The following is a 17,765-nucleotide window of genomic DNA, read 5'->3' on the forward strand; positions in this document are numbered from 1 at the left end:
CAGCCACACTGCTAACTTATTCCTCACACCTATAGAGGCCCGGTTTGAATCCCCGTCACACCAAACATGCTCGCCCTTTCAGCCGTGGGGGCGTTATAATGTGACAGCCAATCCCACTATTCGATGGTAAAAGAGTAGCCCAAGAGTTGGCGGTGGGTGGTGATGACTAGCTGCCCTCCCTCTAGTCTTACACTGCTAAATTAGGGACGGCTAGCGCAGATAGCCCTCGTGTAGCTTTGCGCGAAATTCAAAAACAAACGGTGGGCGATATTAACTAGCTGCCTTCCCTCTAGTCACTATCTCAAATAGCTGCATTATATATCCTAGTGACATGCTAATGTTCGTGCTGGTTGTTAATTGTTGTCCAAAGATGAGTTCTTTCAATAGTCAAGTTGTGCTTTCAATATACGAACTTATGCAGTGAATATGGGTGACAAGGTAAACGCGTTTTAGTGAAAGCTCCTACAGAAATTCATCTAATTGGTTCTCATTCTGCTACCTAAAACACATAAACAATATGCTTCGTTAACACCTATTGTATCAAGCACTGAAACTTACATTATACACTCGGTAAGTATTTTCATTACTTGAAATTTTTTCTTCTGAATTCACAGTTGAAAATAGCTTTACTTTCTCCAACAAGATCATACTGAGATTTATTACAATAATGTGGTTTTAGTAGTTGTGATCTAACTTCACTCTTCACAGATATCAAATTAACCGGAACTGTTAATACTGCTTTAGAACTTTTATACAAAACCAGAGATTGTAAATATCTGTTTGTGTGAAGTTAAGCACATAGCTATACAATGGGCTATGTGTGCTCTGCCCACCATGGGTATCGAAACCCAGTTTCTAGCGTTGTAACTCTGCAGACATACCATTTTGCCACTGGGGTGCTTAAAAGTTTAGTTGTTTGAAGTTAAGCACAAAGCTACACAATGGACTATCTGTGCTCTGTCCACCACGGGTATCGAAACCCGGTTTCTAGCGATGTATGTCCGCAGACATGTCGCTGTGCCACTGGGAGGCAATTGTAAGTAACATACTAATTAATGTTTTCCATAAACTACTAGAATATATCATCATGAGTTGGAATTTCAAATTTAATGGCAGTATGGTTGCACATACATCAGCAAACAGACTGATGGAGCTAGAATGGATAGTCCTATAGCACATTTATTAGCAAACCTCTTACACAGTTATATACAAATCAAATAGTTTTATGATTGCTCATTAGAGCTTAGGGCTTTATATTACTTTAGATATGTTGATAACACATTTAAATGTTTGTCAGTCATGGATCAAATCACTAGGTTTTAATTATTTGAATAGCAAACAAACTCCAAATTTACACACGAAGTCCAAAATAGAAATAGTTCTTTACTAGACACATGTTTTCATAAATTTGAATATCTCTTTTACCTTAAAGTATACATTGATTTATATTCCAATTTTGAAAGTTTGTTCCTGATCAATATAAAAGGAATTTAATTGTAATCTTTGTTATAAGAGCCTTTAAAGTTGTAGCACCGATGTCTTGATTTCTAAGTTGGAACACGTTAAGAGAGCTTTTTTAATAGTATTCTTCATTTTATCCTGCAACAATTTCTATTTGTCTAATTTTTAGAAGTAGTTTTTAGCAGAAAAACCTTTTCAACGTCAAGGACAAAATCATAAAACTGCGGAATTCAAAAGTGACATTTTCTTTCACCCGTATACAGTGCTAAAGTTCGTATAATGAAAGCGCTACTATGTTTGGAAGTGTGAATTTCGGAACACTTGGGGAAATGCAGCAATAACAACTCGCGCGTGTACACTCATGTCACGTGCGAATGTAATACAGATGTTCCAGATAGACGTTTTACATTTTCATCATAGAGCAGAGACTGAAAAGGAACTCAGACAAGTTCGTAAGCAATATCAGAAAGCATATCATACCACACAAAATGATATGAAAATATTAAAGAACTGTTCATAAATGAAGATGATACATGGGCTGTGTTTAATTTGTTTATTACCATTTAATAGTCTTCAATTATTTCCTTTAATGAAACAAGTTTAAAGAAATGAGCATTAAAATTAAAGTATCTATACTTCTTCTTTGGAGTTCATTCAATTAAAAAAAAAGCATGTGATTATATCTGTGTTTCATGTACATTTATGAGATTCAAAACTTATCAATTAGACAGACATGTAATGAATTTTAATATAAAACGTAATCGTTGATATCTTGTGATTTGTACATCTACAAGTAGTGACGATATGTACTGTGGAAAAATATCTATACACGTATGGCAGTATACGTATATTAATGAATATATGCGCGGTGACACATAAAATTATGGAACACTGTCCCGCAGCCACGAGGAATGAATGTTGACTGAGAATATGTGGTGTGGCAGGCAGGTTAGGGCATCTAAGACCAAGTGGGGTGATCTGTATAGGATCATAAGCTTTTCACCAACCAGATAGATAGATAGAACCCCACTTCAGGTCGACATACCCATGAGAAAGAGGGAGAAGTGCCATTGGTGGAAAAGCTTTATCAACAAGTGTGATTGGTGGAGAAGTGTAGAGCTTCGGCATCATGCTCAGCTGAAACCCAGAAACAAGGTGCAGCTGGTGGATACTACTCACCAGCATGAACTGTTTAGAGAAGGTGGGTCCTTGTGCAAGAAGTAGATGATCAGTTAGGTGGTAGAGAGTAGATGTCCAACTCTGCCATGAGTCAGAAGCATTTTGCTGTTGATATCAGGGTTCAACAACAAAAAACAATTTATTCAACTATAACAAAACTTAGAAATAAATTCAACACTTACCAAAACAATTAATAAACACGTGTCTGGCCAGGACTTGACACTAATGTTAATGAACAATATATCATAAATATCAATATTATTTCAAATAATAAATCAGGAAAAAGAATCAGAAAGAGAAAACCTAATTCTAAAAGATACAGTAACATAATAATACATTTTAATATTAATAACAATATCAAGTGATTAACAGCAATAATTTACCAACTATATCGTTCGCTAACTATATCGTGACTCTCTCTCTCTCTCTCTTATGGCAGAGTATTTATTTCTCCAGTAGGTCATGAGAGTACATCTCAAGTGATCATGAATTTACATAATCTTCTGCTACATTAATAGTATCTGTACGTCACCGCTAGGAAAGCTGGTGCAAGTTTCGTCATACATAAATATTTACTCAAAATAGAAATGATTAGCTAGAAGGTGAGTTAGCCTTTTAATGCAATTAAAAATCCACAAATAAGCAAAAACAATAGAAGGAATAATAAGGGAATGATAAACAAAATCACAACCATAAAAAATAGAAGTTACCATCTCACAAGGTGACTTGACACTAAGATGAGAGTGAAGGACTTAGAAGCTGTTGATGGATGACAGCCACCACAAGGAGCTGTATCAAGGGTGGTTAATAGGATAGGTGGGAGCCATTCCATGAACAGAGTCACCCAGTTATCACAAGAGTCAAGAGCAAGGTACCATTGGTGGTGAACTCCTCCAGCGCTAGTTGTATCATTAGTCATGCTGCTAGTGCTTATGGCAGAGAAGGATGAAATGAGGGCAGCAGAAAAACTCCACAGTATCTGAGAAAGAAGGCTAGCGTTCAAGGCACCAAGGTTTGTAGGGAAGCCAGCATTTAATCATTTAGTCACCCAATATCAGGAACTGTAGGATCCAATATTCTGCTTCTTTAAATGCACCCTCATTATACCACCAGAGAAGGAACTGAACCGATACCACATGTACACTCCACCAATGCTTAAAGGGGCGGCCAAAAATGATTTGAATCATTTCCTGAGGCATTTAAAGCAATTCAATGTCTAGAAATGATGGTCTCCCGAACAGGTGATATAATGCCTGATTTTAAAGCAAGTAATTGCCTATAATTGATGGTTTCATGAACAGGTGATGCAATGCCTGATTTTGAGCTTGGATATTCTGGCCCTTTATGTTGTAGAGTATCTGATAGAGACACAGCTTGGAGACTGGGACACAACATAGCCAAGCTGTTGATCCTGGTGGGAAAAAGAGTCATTAAGGGATGAAGTCCTGGTGCTGCGCTGCGATAATGGATGATCAGCTTCCCACTGGAATAATCACCATGATGACAAACAAAGTGGATGTAATTGATGTTAGCTTCAGTGCTAGTGTTTCTGCTGCCATACCGAGTCTAAAAACAAATATTCTGTTACCAGTGCATCTGAAATTGCTATTTGAGGATTACGGGATCAGTTTCAATTCAACACCAGAAGTAACTGACTTACTGGCTAAATATTCTGATGTATTTGTTGGACTGAAGATCTGGCTGGGAAGAGCTACAATTATTTATCAGAATCAGTTATGTGAGTTATGTCAGAATTGTGAGTTCCTATTTGATACCAATGCCATTGATTGTGGAATCAGAGCAGTGCGGTAGAAGTTTCCGGATGGGAAGGAACAGGAGAGAGTGTATACGAGCTACACCCTCACTGGTCCTAAACACATATTCTGCACAAAGTAGAGAGAAGTGTGTGTGGTTGTAAACACTAGCACTAGCAACACTACTTGTATGGTTGGAAGTTCACATTCAAGGTGGATCATGCTGAAGTGGCTCATAAACATTCAAAATCTGGAAGGGATATCTATATGTTGGATCACAGTGTTGCAGAAGTACTACAAGGTCATAACACGTTATCTATAAGTGCAACACAGGCTAATTATCTCACCATATAGTAAGACCATGTTTGTTCATTGAATATCTTGTTATAGGACACCAAGTTGAGATAAACACCATTTAAGCTTTCACAATACAGAGCCACACAGTAAACAGTTTCTCTAGTGATTGGATGCCAAATTTCACCCCCTCTCCTCAAGAACTCTGAGAAGAGCAACTAATAGACCCAAAACTAATATGGAAGTTTTTGCCATGAAGCAATAGAATGTGAAGCCAGCTCAAGTTGAAGAGTTGAGTGTTGGATCATGTAGTATGAGGCACTTATACAAGCCATTTCAGGTGCACAGCAGCGCATTATATTAATATTATTGACCACTGAGACATGGGAAGCAATTTCTGACTGAAAAGAACAATAATACTTACTTTCCCAATTACTGAGTGATATTTACTTTGTGTGATTTTTCACTCTATTATCACAGTTAGGAGAGTTGTTTGATTGAGAAACCAACAGCTGAAATGACTTTTCGACCTCCAGTCTATCAGATAATACTGTTTGATAAAATGTATAAACATTTTGATTATCATAGTTAGGACAGTCATTTGTTTGGAATATCAATGACGGGGAAGAGGTAGGATGCGTTGCTTTATGAGCTATTGGGGAATATTTCACAACACAATATTTTAACTTTTGCCTATGAATTTTCACTATTATCACATCCAGATCTTTTGTTTGTTTGAAAAACCAGCAAATGAGAGTTTTTTGTGACCCTTGCTTTCTGGGTGAACGAGAGTGGCTTAGTCTAACAAAATGTGGAGACAGTCTTTTTACAGTAAGTATTCGATTTTTCCAAGGATAGTTGTAAACTTGAAAACCGACGACGAAAAGACTAGGAAACCTATTATTTCTGAGCAACTGAATGATTTTTTATTGTAAGACAGTTTTTTAAAAATCACTTCCCTTATCAGAGTAGTGGCAGCTATTATGAGCAAGTGGCATAGCTGTTAATAAGGAAAACATGCGCACTTAAAGTATGACTATTCTATATATCCTGAGGGAGTTGTGTTCTCAAGGGCAGAAAGTGCGTTCAATGAACAAATTTCCGTTGAATAGGCCTTTTTTCATCGAGGTAGCTTATATTTGCTTTTTTGTGAGAGACCAAGTGTGTAACGTCACGCAGTTTTCCAGTGGTCTGCTGTTAGTGGCTATTCTGATACAGTATATGCCTATTTATTATGGACTATTGTACTTTTACAAAGTTGATTCGAAGGCAGTCATGCACAAGGTAGTGACAATGAACATTATTTCTGGCAATGGGAATTTTATCTGAATAGCCTAGATTCGCTACGTTCTACCAGAAATAATTTATTTTGGAAAACTGGGTCATGACTAACACTGGTTAATTTACGAAAGTAGCCCACATAGGTTAGTGTAATGGCAAACACGCCTGAGGTCATCTATTGAAAACTACTAGTGCAAAAGATGTGTAGAAGTTAGAAACATGCATATGTAAGTTAGTATATGTTAATATTATACATTGTGAATATTTGCAAAGCCATTCGTATGTGTTGGCCAACACATAGTGAATAAATTACTGAGAACACAGTTTGAGGACACCTTTTGAATGAGAATTTGATCAGGATATAAAGACTTTACTTATGAAATTGGCCACACTTGCAGGTAAACACAGTTTGATTTGCGTGGTGCCACTGTTGGCTCTGAACACTTCACTTGGATTGAACAGAAATATGGCGGAATGAGATGAAATTATCTGTGGAAAGTAAAATTCATAAACACTACCACTAAGGAAAGTAAGCCCCTAACTTGTGTTTTTACTCGAACTTGGGCCGAAACTTTAATGTATTTGCAGTATAATATTTTAATTACCCAAATTGACAATGTGTCCGTTTTTTTTTTTCCTTCTAAAGATAACCTCTTTCATCTTGTCCATTCCAACTAATGAGTTTTGTTATTAAACAAATTGGTTTTTCCGATAGTGACTTAAGAGTTGCAAAAAATATTGTTCATACAATGTTTACAAGCCTTCCATGTTGAATTTCAAATTGGCAAATTAAAAGGAATAGCGTATTGGTTTCTAGTGTTTGCGGTATTTAAACCATAAATCGCGAAAATAAAGTTCTGTTGTTTTAGCACTGGCGTGTGTATGTTTTGTTACAGCGAAGCCATATCAGGCTATATGTTATGTCCACCGAGGGGAATCGAATCGCTGATTTTAGCGTTCTAAATCCACATATATTTACCGCTGTCCCAATGGGGGATTAGCACTGGTTCTCCATTACTTATACGCAAACTGATCAATTGATTATATTTACTTGTAAAAATTTGTGCCCTTAATCATTTTAGACTTACGTTTATTTATATTCCTAGTTCTATATAATTATATGTATCTTTAATCAATGCATGAATTTACATATGCTAAATTTTTTTTTTTTATAGTCTATAAAATGTATAGATGCAAGTACTTAATTACCGTAACATGTCACCGTTACATGTTTTCTACTTACAATACATTGTTGCGTTTCATATAACATTTATATCAAATTTCATTGTTTGTTTTGAATTTCGCACAAAGCTACACGAGGCCTATCAGCGCTAGCTGTCCCTAATCTAGCAGTGGAAGACTAGAGGGAAGGCAGCTAATAATCACCACCCACCGCCATCTCTTGAGCTACTCTTTTTACCAAGGAATAGTGGGATTGACTGCAAAATTATAACGCCCCCAATGCTGAAAGGGCGAGCATGTTTGGTGTGACGGGGATTCGAACATGAGACCCTCAGATTGCGAGTTGAGTGCCATCAACCACCTGGCCAAGCAGGGCCATCAAATTTGAATAACTTAATGAAATCTTTATAAAATGAACTTCAAAGTTGCATTCAATAAATACATTGGCAAGCAATTCCTGATATGTATTTTATTTTGTATAGTAGCGTTTGATAATCAAACTGAACACATATTAACTTATTAAGATTAATACATGTACAGACAAACAAACAAGTTTACTGGAAATAATTAAAAATAAACAAAAAATTAGTATGATCAATATATACAATTGGGAAAAAAAACATGAAATAATAAAATATATTTAAAATAAATTTCATTAAGCATTTCTTAGAGTACATCTTTTCTATACTTTTAGAGTATGCATACAGTTTTGAAACTTTTAAAATTGAATATCTAGCAAGAACTATAACAAAATTAATATTTAAGCCTTTATATATGAGAAAACCCCTTGAAGCTCTTCAATTGTTGTCCCCTCTGAATGTTGTTTCAACTCTTTTGACCCAGCTGTAATACCCCAGTTGTCAGGTTTTGAACAAGAAGCAGAATAGGGGCGTCCAGAAGAAGGGTTGATCTTCTCCCAGTAACTACGACGAGCTCTGAAAAAGAAAATGAGAGAAAGATTAATTACAGTATTGTTTTCTAACTAAAGATAAGAAGAAAAATTCATTTAAAAACCCATAGTACGTTAAATAGAAAAAAATTTTCCCCTCACAAAATCTATCCATAAATTAAGGATATACAAGGGACATTACCTTGCCCTAACCCAAGGTTTGGTATGCATCCTCAGCCCTTCACCCCACATGTCGTGTTTCACCGATGCTATGGGTTTCTTCCCCCTTTCTTCTGCAAGCTCTTCTGCAACAGCACGGATGTGATATGGTTCAAAACCACAACATCCACCAATGTAACGGATTCCAAGATTATAGGCTTCCCTAGCAAAACGGTGCATGTCCCACCTTGAACAAATCCTGGGTTCCAATGCTAGATATAGAATCAAACAGTAAATAACTTATTTCATTTGCTACTAATTACATTTATGAAACCTTCTCACATAGTCTTCCTCTTGGAAAATAATTCACCATTTTAAGACATTCTATATGACTAACTTTACACACTGCATTACAAGTACTCTCTATAAATAAGAGCATTGTAGAGGTGTGAAAGATTTGAGAATATGAAGTAGTACTGGAAAACAAAACCTCAGCTGGACTTTTGAAATGTTTTGATCACAGTACAGAGCACTCACAATTAATAAAACATTACTATTATGTTACCTTATTTAAAAGAAGCGAGTTAACTGAAAATCTCAGTGTAATTAACATGCACTTATAATTGTTACACAATTATATTAAATACATGCACATATATAGATATACACATTTGTTGGTATGATCAAGTCTTTTTTTTTTTTTTTTTTTTATTCTTTGTTAATATATTTCATGAAGATACAACTCTTGCTTTAGTAATGCAGTCTCCATTTGAAGCATTGTCTATACCTCTCATAAAACTTAAGATGGTTGGTAAGCATTAGTGATATTCAAACTGTTAAGTCTCCATTTGAAGCATTGTCTATACCTCTCATAAAACTTAAGATGGTTGGTAAGCATTAGTGATATTCAAACTGTTAAGTTGTACTTCATGAAGGTCCATGTTAGGAATATCTGGGTCACTGCCTATCAATGTGAATTTATGACACAAAAATCTTAATAACTAGATCAGCATGGCAATATTTTAAGTAAAGACTGTATCAAAAATTCATCTGCCATGTTGCAAGAAATCTTATTGTTTGTTTGTTTGTTTGTTTTCAATACAATTAGATTATGTTTGAAGAAGTTACAAAATATTTACATTGCAGTTAGTCTATAAAAAGAAACAGAATAAGAAAAAAAAAAAAGTTTACAAAATTTCTGCTTTTAGTAGATAATTAAAATTGTACTTTAAACGACCTTAGAATTTCTAGAAATTGTGTTTCTAGTTAAGATATAATCAAATTACCAAATGGAAACTCTGGAAGGTCAATAAATCCCTGTTTTCCTGCATCAGGAGTAAGAAATGCTAAAGGCTGACACATAAGGTGAGCTTTGAGTCCTTCAGTATCCAGAGCTTTCTTCATAAGTTTCATAGCTTCCAAAGATACAAATGGGTCAAAATGGCAATTGACTCCTACTACATCAGCACCTTCATGACAAGAAAGTAAAAAAAAGGAAAGGATTAGATGACAAATATTAGATTATAATTTTGTTTTGAAGCACATTTACATTTTAGAAATACAGAAAAAAAGAACCATTGTGGTGAAAATCACATGGTCATGTTTGATGACAGCAGCAGGCAAAGATTATTAAAAGTACATAATGTAACAAAACCTACCATGCTTAGGATTATATAGAGTAAACTTAAAACGTGGGTAGAACATTACAAGACAAGAAATAACACAAATAATAGACAAGTACCTGCTTTAACCATCTTTACTGCACATTCTCCACATGATGTGTGGTGAAGGTCACCCTCAGGACCAATACACATGTTAGCTGCCACAGGTAACTTTGCCTCTTTGCAGACTTCAATAGCCCATACTATCTCTTCAACATGTTCAAAATACTGAGAGAGAGAGAGAGAGATTTGAGTAATCCTTTACAAGAAACAAGTTTAAGACTGAAACTAGTCACAGCTCTTCATTTATGAAACTGAATTTGTTTAAATAATATAGGAAGCCAGTTTGTAAACACGTTAAAATAGCAATCTAGCAAGACAAATCTCTTCCACATTCATCTGACCACAAGAGTACATTGTCTAGATACAAACTAAAGATAGAGTAGCATTTCTTTTTTGAAAGAAGTTAGTTAATTACTTTGTTTGTAGTTAAGCACAAAGCTTCACAATGTGCTAGCTGTTCTCTGCCCACCATGGGTATTGAAACACGAGTTCTAGCATTGCAAGTCTGCAGACATAAAATTGTGCCACTGGGGGGCAAAAGAAGTTAGAAGAGAAAACAATAATTCAGATTTAAGTGTTTATCTAAATGTTAGAATGTTTATCTAAACTTTAAAAATTACTTCTAACAATGTATTATTCATTAGGAAACAGCATATATAGCAGAAATTTAGCCTTCTTCATACTTTAAATGGTAATTTATCAAAATGTTATGTATATGTAGAATGGTGTATTTAACAATGTCCAAGATAAAATATTAAGATACTTTCTTTTCCGGTTATTTCATTCTCTAGATGCTTAGAAACCTGAAAGATTTACCTATATTTCAAAATCTTTACAATAACACCCAAAAAATGCAATGAAAATCTAATAGAGATGTTCGTTTCTGAACAGCATAAGCCTTCTTATTTACAAAATAATTCAGCATAAAAGAAATTCTTAAGTGTACTATACCTCACAGATTAGAAAATCCACTCCATTTTCAGTGAACACTTTGACCTGTTTTCGAAATTCTTCCTGCACCTCTCCTTTGTTTTTGCCTGACAGATAAGTTGGAGTTTGAGAAAGTCCACCTGCAACAAGGCAATCACCTTCTTCTGCCACTTCTCGAGCAAGTTTACATGCTGCATTATTTATGTCCCGCCCCTGAAAAGCAGTAACAGAAGAATATAGAGATGCATTTTTCTCTCACCCAGTATTTGAGTTGTAGCTTTTAGTCTTTATTTTTACTCACCCCATATCGCAAATTATGGGGATGCAAAAATGTTACTCACCAAAACTAACTCTAGTATACATCTTCTCTATTATTCATTGCTAACAACTTTTGTCAGGACTAGCTGTGATACATACAGGAAGACATCACCCTAGGAAAGGCATAGGTGAGAAGATACTAAAATGTCCTTATTGAGGATCATTCCTTTTGGACCATACCCCACATCAACCTGTCCTTTAGAAACTTAAACCTAAAGAAGAAGAAAAGAAAATAATTCACTGAAGAAATCAAGTAAATTGTTTGATTGGAAGCATGTCTTGCACCTCGTCATTCAAACATAATTAGAACTGCAAAGCTGGTAAAGTAAGTGTGAATATATATATATATATATATATGAAAACAAACAAACTTAGGAGCACCAAATCTAAAAGTCATAATCTATACTTACTGTAAATTTTTTTCCAGCTTCATTTCCTCTGTTTGCTAGTTTATCATCACTGGCATAAAATGTGAAAGCTTGCATCACATCTGAACCAGCTCTTAGAAATTCTCTATGAAGTTGACTCACTAAGAAACAAACAAAAAAAAAAAAGCGTGAAATATCAAAAACCCTGGCATAAAATCTGGTATGGGCATTTTAATGACAAGTATTTACTACGTTATAAACGCTCTCAAAAATGCTACTGGTTGACAGTAACGCATCGTATTTTTTAATTAAAAATTAATAGGGTTATAAAATATTTAAGCTAAAATTCTTAGAAGTGATCAACAATTAAAAAAGTTAAAATCATTATTATGAATATTCCTACACATTCTTACCAGCTCCTGGATTCTCGACACATGCTTCCGGTGTCCAAGGTCCTGCTTTCACATAACCTCGTTTCTCCAAAGCAAACACAAATCCTCCATCACCAATGACCACTCCCTCATCCAAACGTTGGAGTAAACCCTTCTTTATTATGAGGAAAAAAAATAAACTCGATGAAGTTGAAATTCAATAACTCCAACATAAAAGCTTCTTTTTTAAGTCAAATATTATATATTTCTGATCAAAGAAAGCTCATTATTAATTAGATGACAATTATCGATCATGTCAGTAATTTAATATACTAGTAATCTGAAGGATACACCCATAAAACAAAAGCTTGTAATAGTTAGAATTCACAGACTTGTAAATATTGTCTATAGCAGTTTTGTTAAGCAAAGAATATGTCATTTTTTTAGACTAATTTTTCTTATCTATCAGTTTATACTTATTTTTAAATTTCAATTACGCACAATTTGTTTCGGGAAAGTTTTATAATTTACAGTATTATTACTTAAATGTTGCAATAGGTTAATCTACAAATAATTCCGATTTCAAAGTAAAATTTAAAAACTAGGAGTAAATAGCAGAGATAATTAGAACAATAAAACAAGCGATTATAAATTCAAATTGTTTACCGATATTAATATTTACACGCGGAAACTTCGTTCGAGATTAAGATTCTACATAATACGCCCCTGTATACCCATTTCCTCCTATAAACAGTTATTCCATCAAGTATTAATCAACATTAACGGTAACAGCTCACTTGTTCCTGGTATTATTGGTAAGAACTCCACAGTGAAAGTAAAGACTGTATAATATGTTAACCACACTATCTCTCCTATAGTGCAGTTATGCTTAAACCTAAATATTACAAGAGTATTATAATTTTTCTCCAGACGATTTGCAAACTTAATACATATTTCCCCTTCTTCAAACTTGGAAGCAATACTGTAGGGATTCCTTTTCCTGGAACACACTCGCGCACATTGTAGTATCAGTAACGAAAAATTACAATTAAGTTTATATTAGCGCTACAATAAAAGCTGCAAACGTATAAATGAATTGTTATTACATGTTGCTATTCTGACAATACTGATGTTCCAACTCTTAATCGTGAAATATGCTTAAAGTTAAAACAAATATAGTAAATATACGATTATACGTAATTTTATAATACTAATAGTCCTTAGTTTTGACAGTAAATATCCTCAATTTTTATAAGCTTAACTAAAATTCAATTTTCTAAGCTCTGCGATCTGTTAAAATCATTGTTTTCCTCCACATTAATTCTCGTAGATTACGAAATAAGTTTGCAATGAACATTGACGATATCTTACTTTGTTATCTTGAGCAGATCCCATTACGTAAAATTTTTGGAGTCCTTTCGTTTCTTCCTGTTCTTCTATTGGTTGTCGATGTCTCAACTAGATACTTCTTCTGTTGACATTGACGAGAGCGATAGTTGAAGCTGCACGGTATTTATACTAGAGCAGGCAGCAATTGTCATGTGATTAAATATTCCCATTTTCAGGAATAGGTAAGAACTAATATTATGAATACCTTTTTTAGTTATTTAAAAGAAGTTAGATACACTAAATTTGATCATTTTTTTTACCTAGTCTCAACTTTGCAAATACAGTTTATCTGTACGATCAAATCCCATTGTTGCTGCTAATTGCGGAATTATTTTTTGGTACCATTATTTACCTTAAGATGGACTCGACCAAAGGCGGAGCTTAAACCATGCGATGTGTGTGTTTACTGTGGAGCTTGCAACGTAGGGGCTAATTACAGTCAAGAGATCTATCTTTTAGTAAAGTTAAGCATAATACAGTAAGTAGAAAATTATATTCACTGATATGCTTTGAAAAATCTTAAAAATTAAAGAGTATGTTGCGATTGTGTTTGGGTCGTATTTTGAAGGACTGTTCCAGCTCGTCGTTACACCGGTATCTTATATACCCACTTTCTTCCCAAGGGACGTATCGAAATATAAGCAACGAAGCTCAACTCGGGTATGTTGTCTATATTTCACTTTTCAGTTGTAAAGCACTTAAGAAATATATGTAAATTTCTTGATTAAAAAAGAAATGCAATATAAATCTCAGGTTTACAAAGTGTATTAAAACATTAGTGAAACATGTGAAGACATAAAATATACATGCGAAGATAATCCTACTCGCTGAAGATAGTTGCTGCATAGAATCATATAATACAAGCCTAAAGCTTGTACATGAAAAGAACTTAAGAAGTAACATAAAGTATAACATATATATGTATTAATAACATTATTCACACACCTAAATTAATTTAGGTTACAATATGGTGAAGTAAAACGAACTCAAAACCTCATAGATATTAAGTAAAACAATATTTTATCAGTATTCAGTCTTCTCACTAGCAAATACGATCAACTGTAATCAAGCTTTTAATCAGAAAATACTTAAATAGTTATAAATTTGGCAGAAAAACTGGTGTATATGAAAACCAAAATATAAAGTGATTTCATGACAAGCAGATTGCAGTCGAATTTCAAAACCGTTGATAGCATTAGAGAACTTAAAAAAGTAAGTTATATTTTAAAACGTAGGCCATGTAGGAGTAGTTGTATTTTTAGTTAATCGAACCGTAAACTTATAACGATTATTACCAAGCACTTTTGTTTTAGCTTCCTTGTTTGTTTTTCGAAGTTTCCCCAGAAGTTTCTTTTTGCTAAATAACTTTAATAAGGCGAGTCTCTGTTTATAGTCACATGAAATGTTTTGACTTTTTTATTATATCCTGCTTGAATTCTAATTAATTTTATGTTCGCTTATGTGATATTATTATAACTTAACTTTGTTTTGAATGGTAAAAGTTCTTATAGGAACTTGGTAACATAATTTTATTAATTCTTTTTTTTTTCTTTACGTTTCTTCAACTTTATAAATCCAAATATATCAAAAATCTGTAAGATGTGTATTTGAAATTGTTATGAAAGTCAACATTGTGACTTAGTGCTTAGATTGAGATGTTAGATTAAGTCATTGTTTTAATAAAATTATAGCTATAATTTTTAAAGTAAAAGCGTCCGACATGATCAATATATCTTTCTGATAGGGAAGTATGGATGTAGTAAAACGTTTCTTTGTATTTGAGTAAGACTGTTTCTGGTATTCTATGTGTAACTTATGGAGATTAATCTCCTGTAGTACTGTATTATGAAACTTCTGATGCGCGGGCCGAACGCAGCAGCCCTATGATTAACGATCGGGCTGTGGAGATGAGTTTCCATTACTAGCACCCCCTTGTCGCCAAGACAAAATTCGCGCTCCGCACTTTGGGTTATAAGAGAGATAGTCAAATCCTACTATTAGATCAGACAAGAGTAGCCCCAGATTTGGCAGTGGGTGGCGTTGACTAGTTGCCTTCCCCCTAGTTACTAGCTAGAATTGCTACATTACATTACCCCGTGACAATGGTAGCACACATGCGGGTTATTTATTGTCGATTTTCGAGTGTTCAGAGATGCATTCTTCGGCATTACAGCTGAAAGTATCGCTAACAGCGAGAGGACCTACCGGGTGAAATAAAGCATTCTAAACTTTACAAGTAAAAACGTATATTTAATTAACCATATTGATTTCCAGGTTGATTTTTAGTTTCGTTCTAAGTAGTAGCTTACTCTGATAGGAAGTCAATATTAATTTGAAGCACAACTACATCTGAGAGTACATCTCTGAACACCTCGAGAATTTAACAAGGAAATGTTGTTGCACGTGTATGCTATCAAGTCACAGTCGATTGTAATGCAGCTGTTCGAGATAGGAATGTCACTTTTCTTCATAGAGCAGAAACTGAAAATTAGCTTCGAATAGCTTTGTTTGTTTGTTTGGAATTAAGCACAAAGCTACACACTGGGCTCTGCCCACCACGGGTATCGAAACCCGGTTTCTAGCGTTGTAAGTCCGCAGACATACCGCTGTGCCACTGGGGGGGAGGGCGCTTTGAATAGCAAATAATCTCGCAAGCAATATCAGGAGACCTATAAACTGCACACAAAATCATATAAAAAATAAGTAACTGTTAACGACATGAAAATGAGTTGGGGTCTATTAATAATGTTTAAAATATTTGTTTCTCTTTAATAGTCTTATTTTTTTTCTTTAATAAAACAAGTGTAAAGAAATAAGCATTAACCAATAGTCTCCAAACTTCTTTTTTGGAGTTCATTTAATTAAAAAAAGCATGCAATCATAGACCTGTGAATCATGTTCATTTATGAGAATAAAAGTGTATTAGCAAGACATAATGAATTGTTGTAATATTTATATAATCAAATATGTATTGCGAACCTTTCATATCTGTGATTTTCGACCCCAGCCATGTGAGGGTGGTGGGCGATGAACTTTGGTTAATCCAGTTGGAACTGGTTATTCGTATAAAGAAATTAGTGGTTACGCAATCTTACTATACCAGGAATCGTGTTCGAGTTAGTGTAAGCTAGGACATATGAGAATCAAGTGAAACAGCAAATACTTTTCAAGGTGTAACTGTATGTAGATAAGGAGAGAAGATGTAATTGGTAATTTAATTTATATATTATATCCCTATTATATAATATAATGGAAGTCGTTAGTGTGATACATTATTTTGGACCACCGTAACTGGACAAGTACCTTATAACGTTAATTGGGCTGCATGCCACTTTTGTTAAAATACGGTAATTAAATTCCTATTCAGGCGAAATTAAATGATCTGACTAATCTTTAATAACTATATAAATTACACATTCGGAAATAGAATGATAATATTATCTTTATTTGGATGTTTGCCAACTGCAGTCACGAGACTTAAGGTCACAAAACAAGAGAGAGAGAGAGAGAGAGATTTGAATCAGTAAAAGATCCGGTTCTAACCAGTTGAACCCAAGGCCACGACAAGTAGAAAAATTTTGTAATGAAAGTTTTGTCGAACATGATCAACAACAAGCACATGAAGTGTGAAAATAATGTTTGAATAATACATTATTTAGCATAAGTTTAGTAACTTCAAAAATATAAGACTTAAAAAGTGTTTGAGTGTGAAGGTAAGTTTGATGATTTCTCAACATATCTTAAAATGTATTTTTATTAAAGAGCTGCTTACAATTCATTGTTCAGCATATATATTATTTATAAATTTAAAGATAAATTTTTTTGTTCTTTTTGTGTCGTAAAATTCATTGAAATACATCTGAATAACTAAAAATACACACAGAAGACACTGCAACCTCAAGTTCCAGTATCTACTATTACATTAGAACCATCTCTAATTTTCATATCATGTGTGTCACCCAACCTTCACTGTTTGTGTAATATTTATACATTGTTTTGTTGTGATTAGTAGTACTAAATGGCGTGTATTGTTTAAAGAATAAAAATTAATAAGTTTACAGAAGCAAAATCGAAAAAACTGACTAAACTTGCATAACATATCTGATGATAGCCTGTATTTCTGGTTAAATCTAAACACAGGAGCGTCTTAACTTTAATATCCACCTTTCGGTCTCAACAACTCACGCGCATTTAGATGAAGATGCTTTGGAGATTTTCTTATAATAGGTCATAATAGCCAATCATATTTCCTTATTAATTTTCGTAAAAGTTTACTAAGCTAGTTTTCTAACCATACTAACAATCGGACCAAACATCTTTGATATTTGTACAAGAATTATTGAATTATTATTAATATTATAAAGTATTGTTACGACATAGAGGTCACGTGACTAGTATCACGCTACGTCATTCTCGAACATTCACGTCTTTTCCTTAAATCTCGTGATTCTTCTAGATATAGTGTG

The 17,765-nt window shown here is 34.1% G+C and overlaps 2 protein-coding genes and 1 long non-coding RNA gene across 4 annotated transcripts in view; 1 reads left to right on the plus strand and 2 right to left on the minus strand.

Moving 5' to 3' along the window:
* Nucleotides 1-7,605: 7,605 nt before the first annotated feature.
* LOC106462894 (betaine--homocysteine S-methyltransferase 1-like) lies at nucleotides 7,606-13,439 on the minus strand. Of its 2 annotated transcripts, none has more exons than XM_013922858.2 (8): nucleotides 13,282-13,439; nucleotides 11,953-12,085; nucleotides 11,582-11,700; nucleotides 10,875-11,066; nucleotides 9,941-10,088; nucleotides 9,486-9,668; nucleotides 8,243-8,471; nucleotides 7,606-8,086 (listed from the first exon to the last, which is right to left on the minus strand). In XM_013922858.2, the coding sequence occupies exons 1-8, from the start codon at nucleotides 13,303-13,305 to the stop codon at nucleotides 7,912-7,914; spliced, it is 1,203 nt and encodes a 400-aa protein (XP_013778312.1). In that variant the 5' UTR covers nucleotides 13,306-13,439; the 3' UTR covers nucleotides 7,606-7,911. The 2 variants fall into 2 exon arrangements, with proteins under 2 accessions (XP_013778312.1, XP_022246007.1); XM_022390299.1 differs by having other exon boundaries at nucleotides 11,953-12,082; nucleotides 13,282-13,390.
* On the minus strand, nucleotides 8,890-9,464 carry LOC111086633. The gene is made up of 2 exons (XR_002611369.1): nucleotides 9,066-9,464; nucleotides 8,890-8,986 (listed from the first exon to the last, which is right to left on the minus strand). It is a non-coding gene; the product is annotated as an uncharacterized LOC111086633 (long non-coding RNA).
* A 283-nt stretch (nucleotides 13,440-13,722) lies between the features above and the next one.
* LOC106462892 (dimethylglycine dehydrogenase, mitochondrial-like) overlaps nucleotides 13,723-17,765 on the plus strand; it is a 44,735-nt gene continuing 40,692 nt past the window's right edge. Inside the window, exon 1 of the mRNA XM_013922857.2 lies at nucleotides 13,723-13,959. Coding sequence (XP_013778311.1) covers nucleotides 13,835-13,959 — 125 coding nt within the window. The 5' untranslated portion in view covers nucleotides 13,723-13,834. The remainder of the gene's footprint in view (nucleotides 13,960-17,765) is intronic.

Source organism: Limulus polyphemus, unplaced genomic scaffold (genome assembly GCF_000517525.1).
Source record: "Limulus polyphemus unplaced genomic scaffold, Limulus_polyphemus-2.1.2 Scaffold1277, whole genome shotgun sequence".
Taxonomy (NCBI): Eukaryota; Metazoa; Arthropoda; class Merostomata; order Xiphosura; family Limulidae; genus Limulus; species Limulus polyphemus.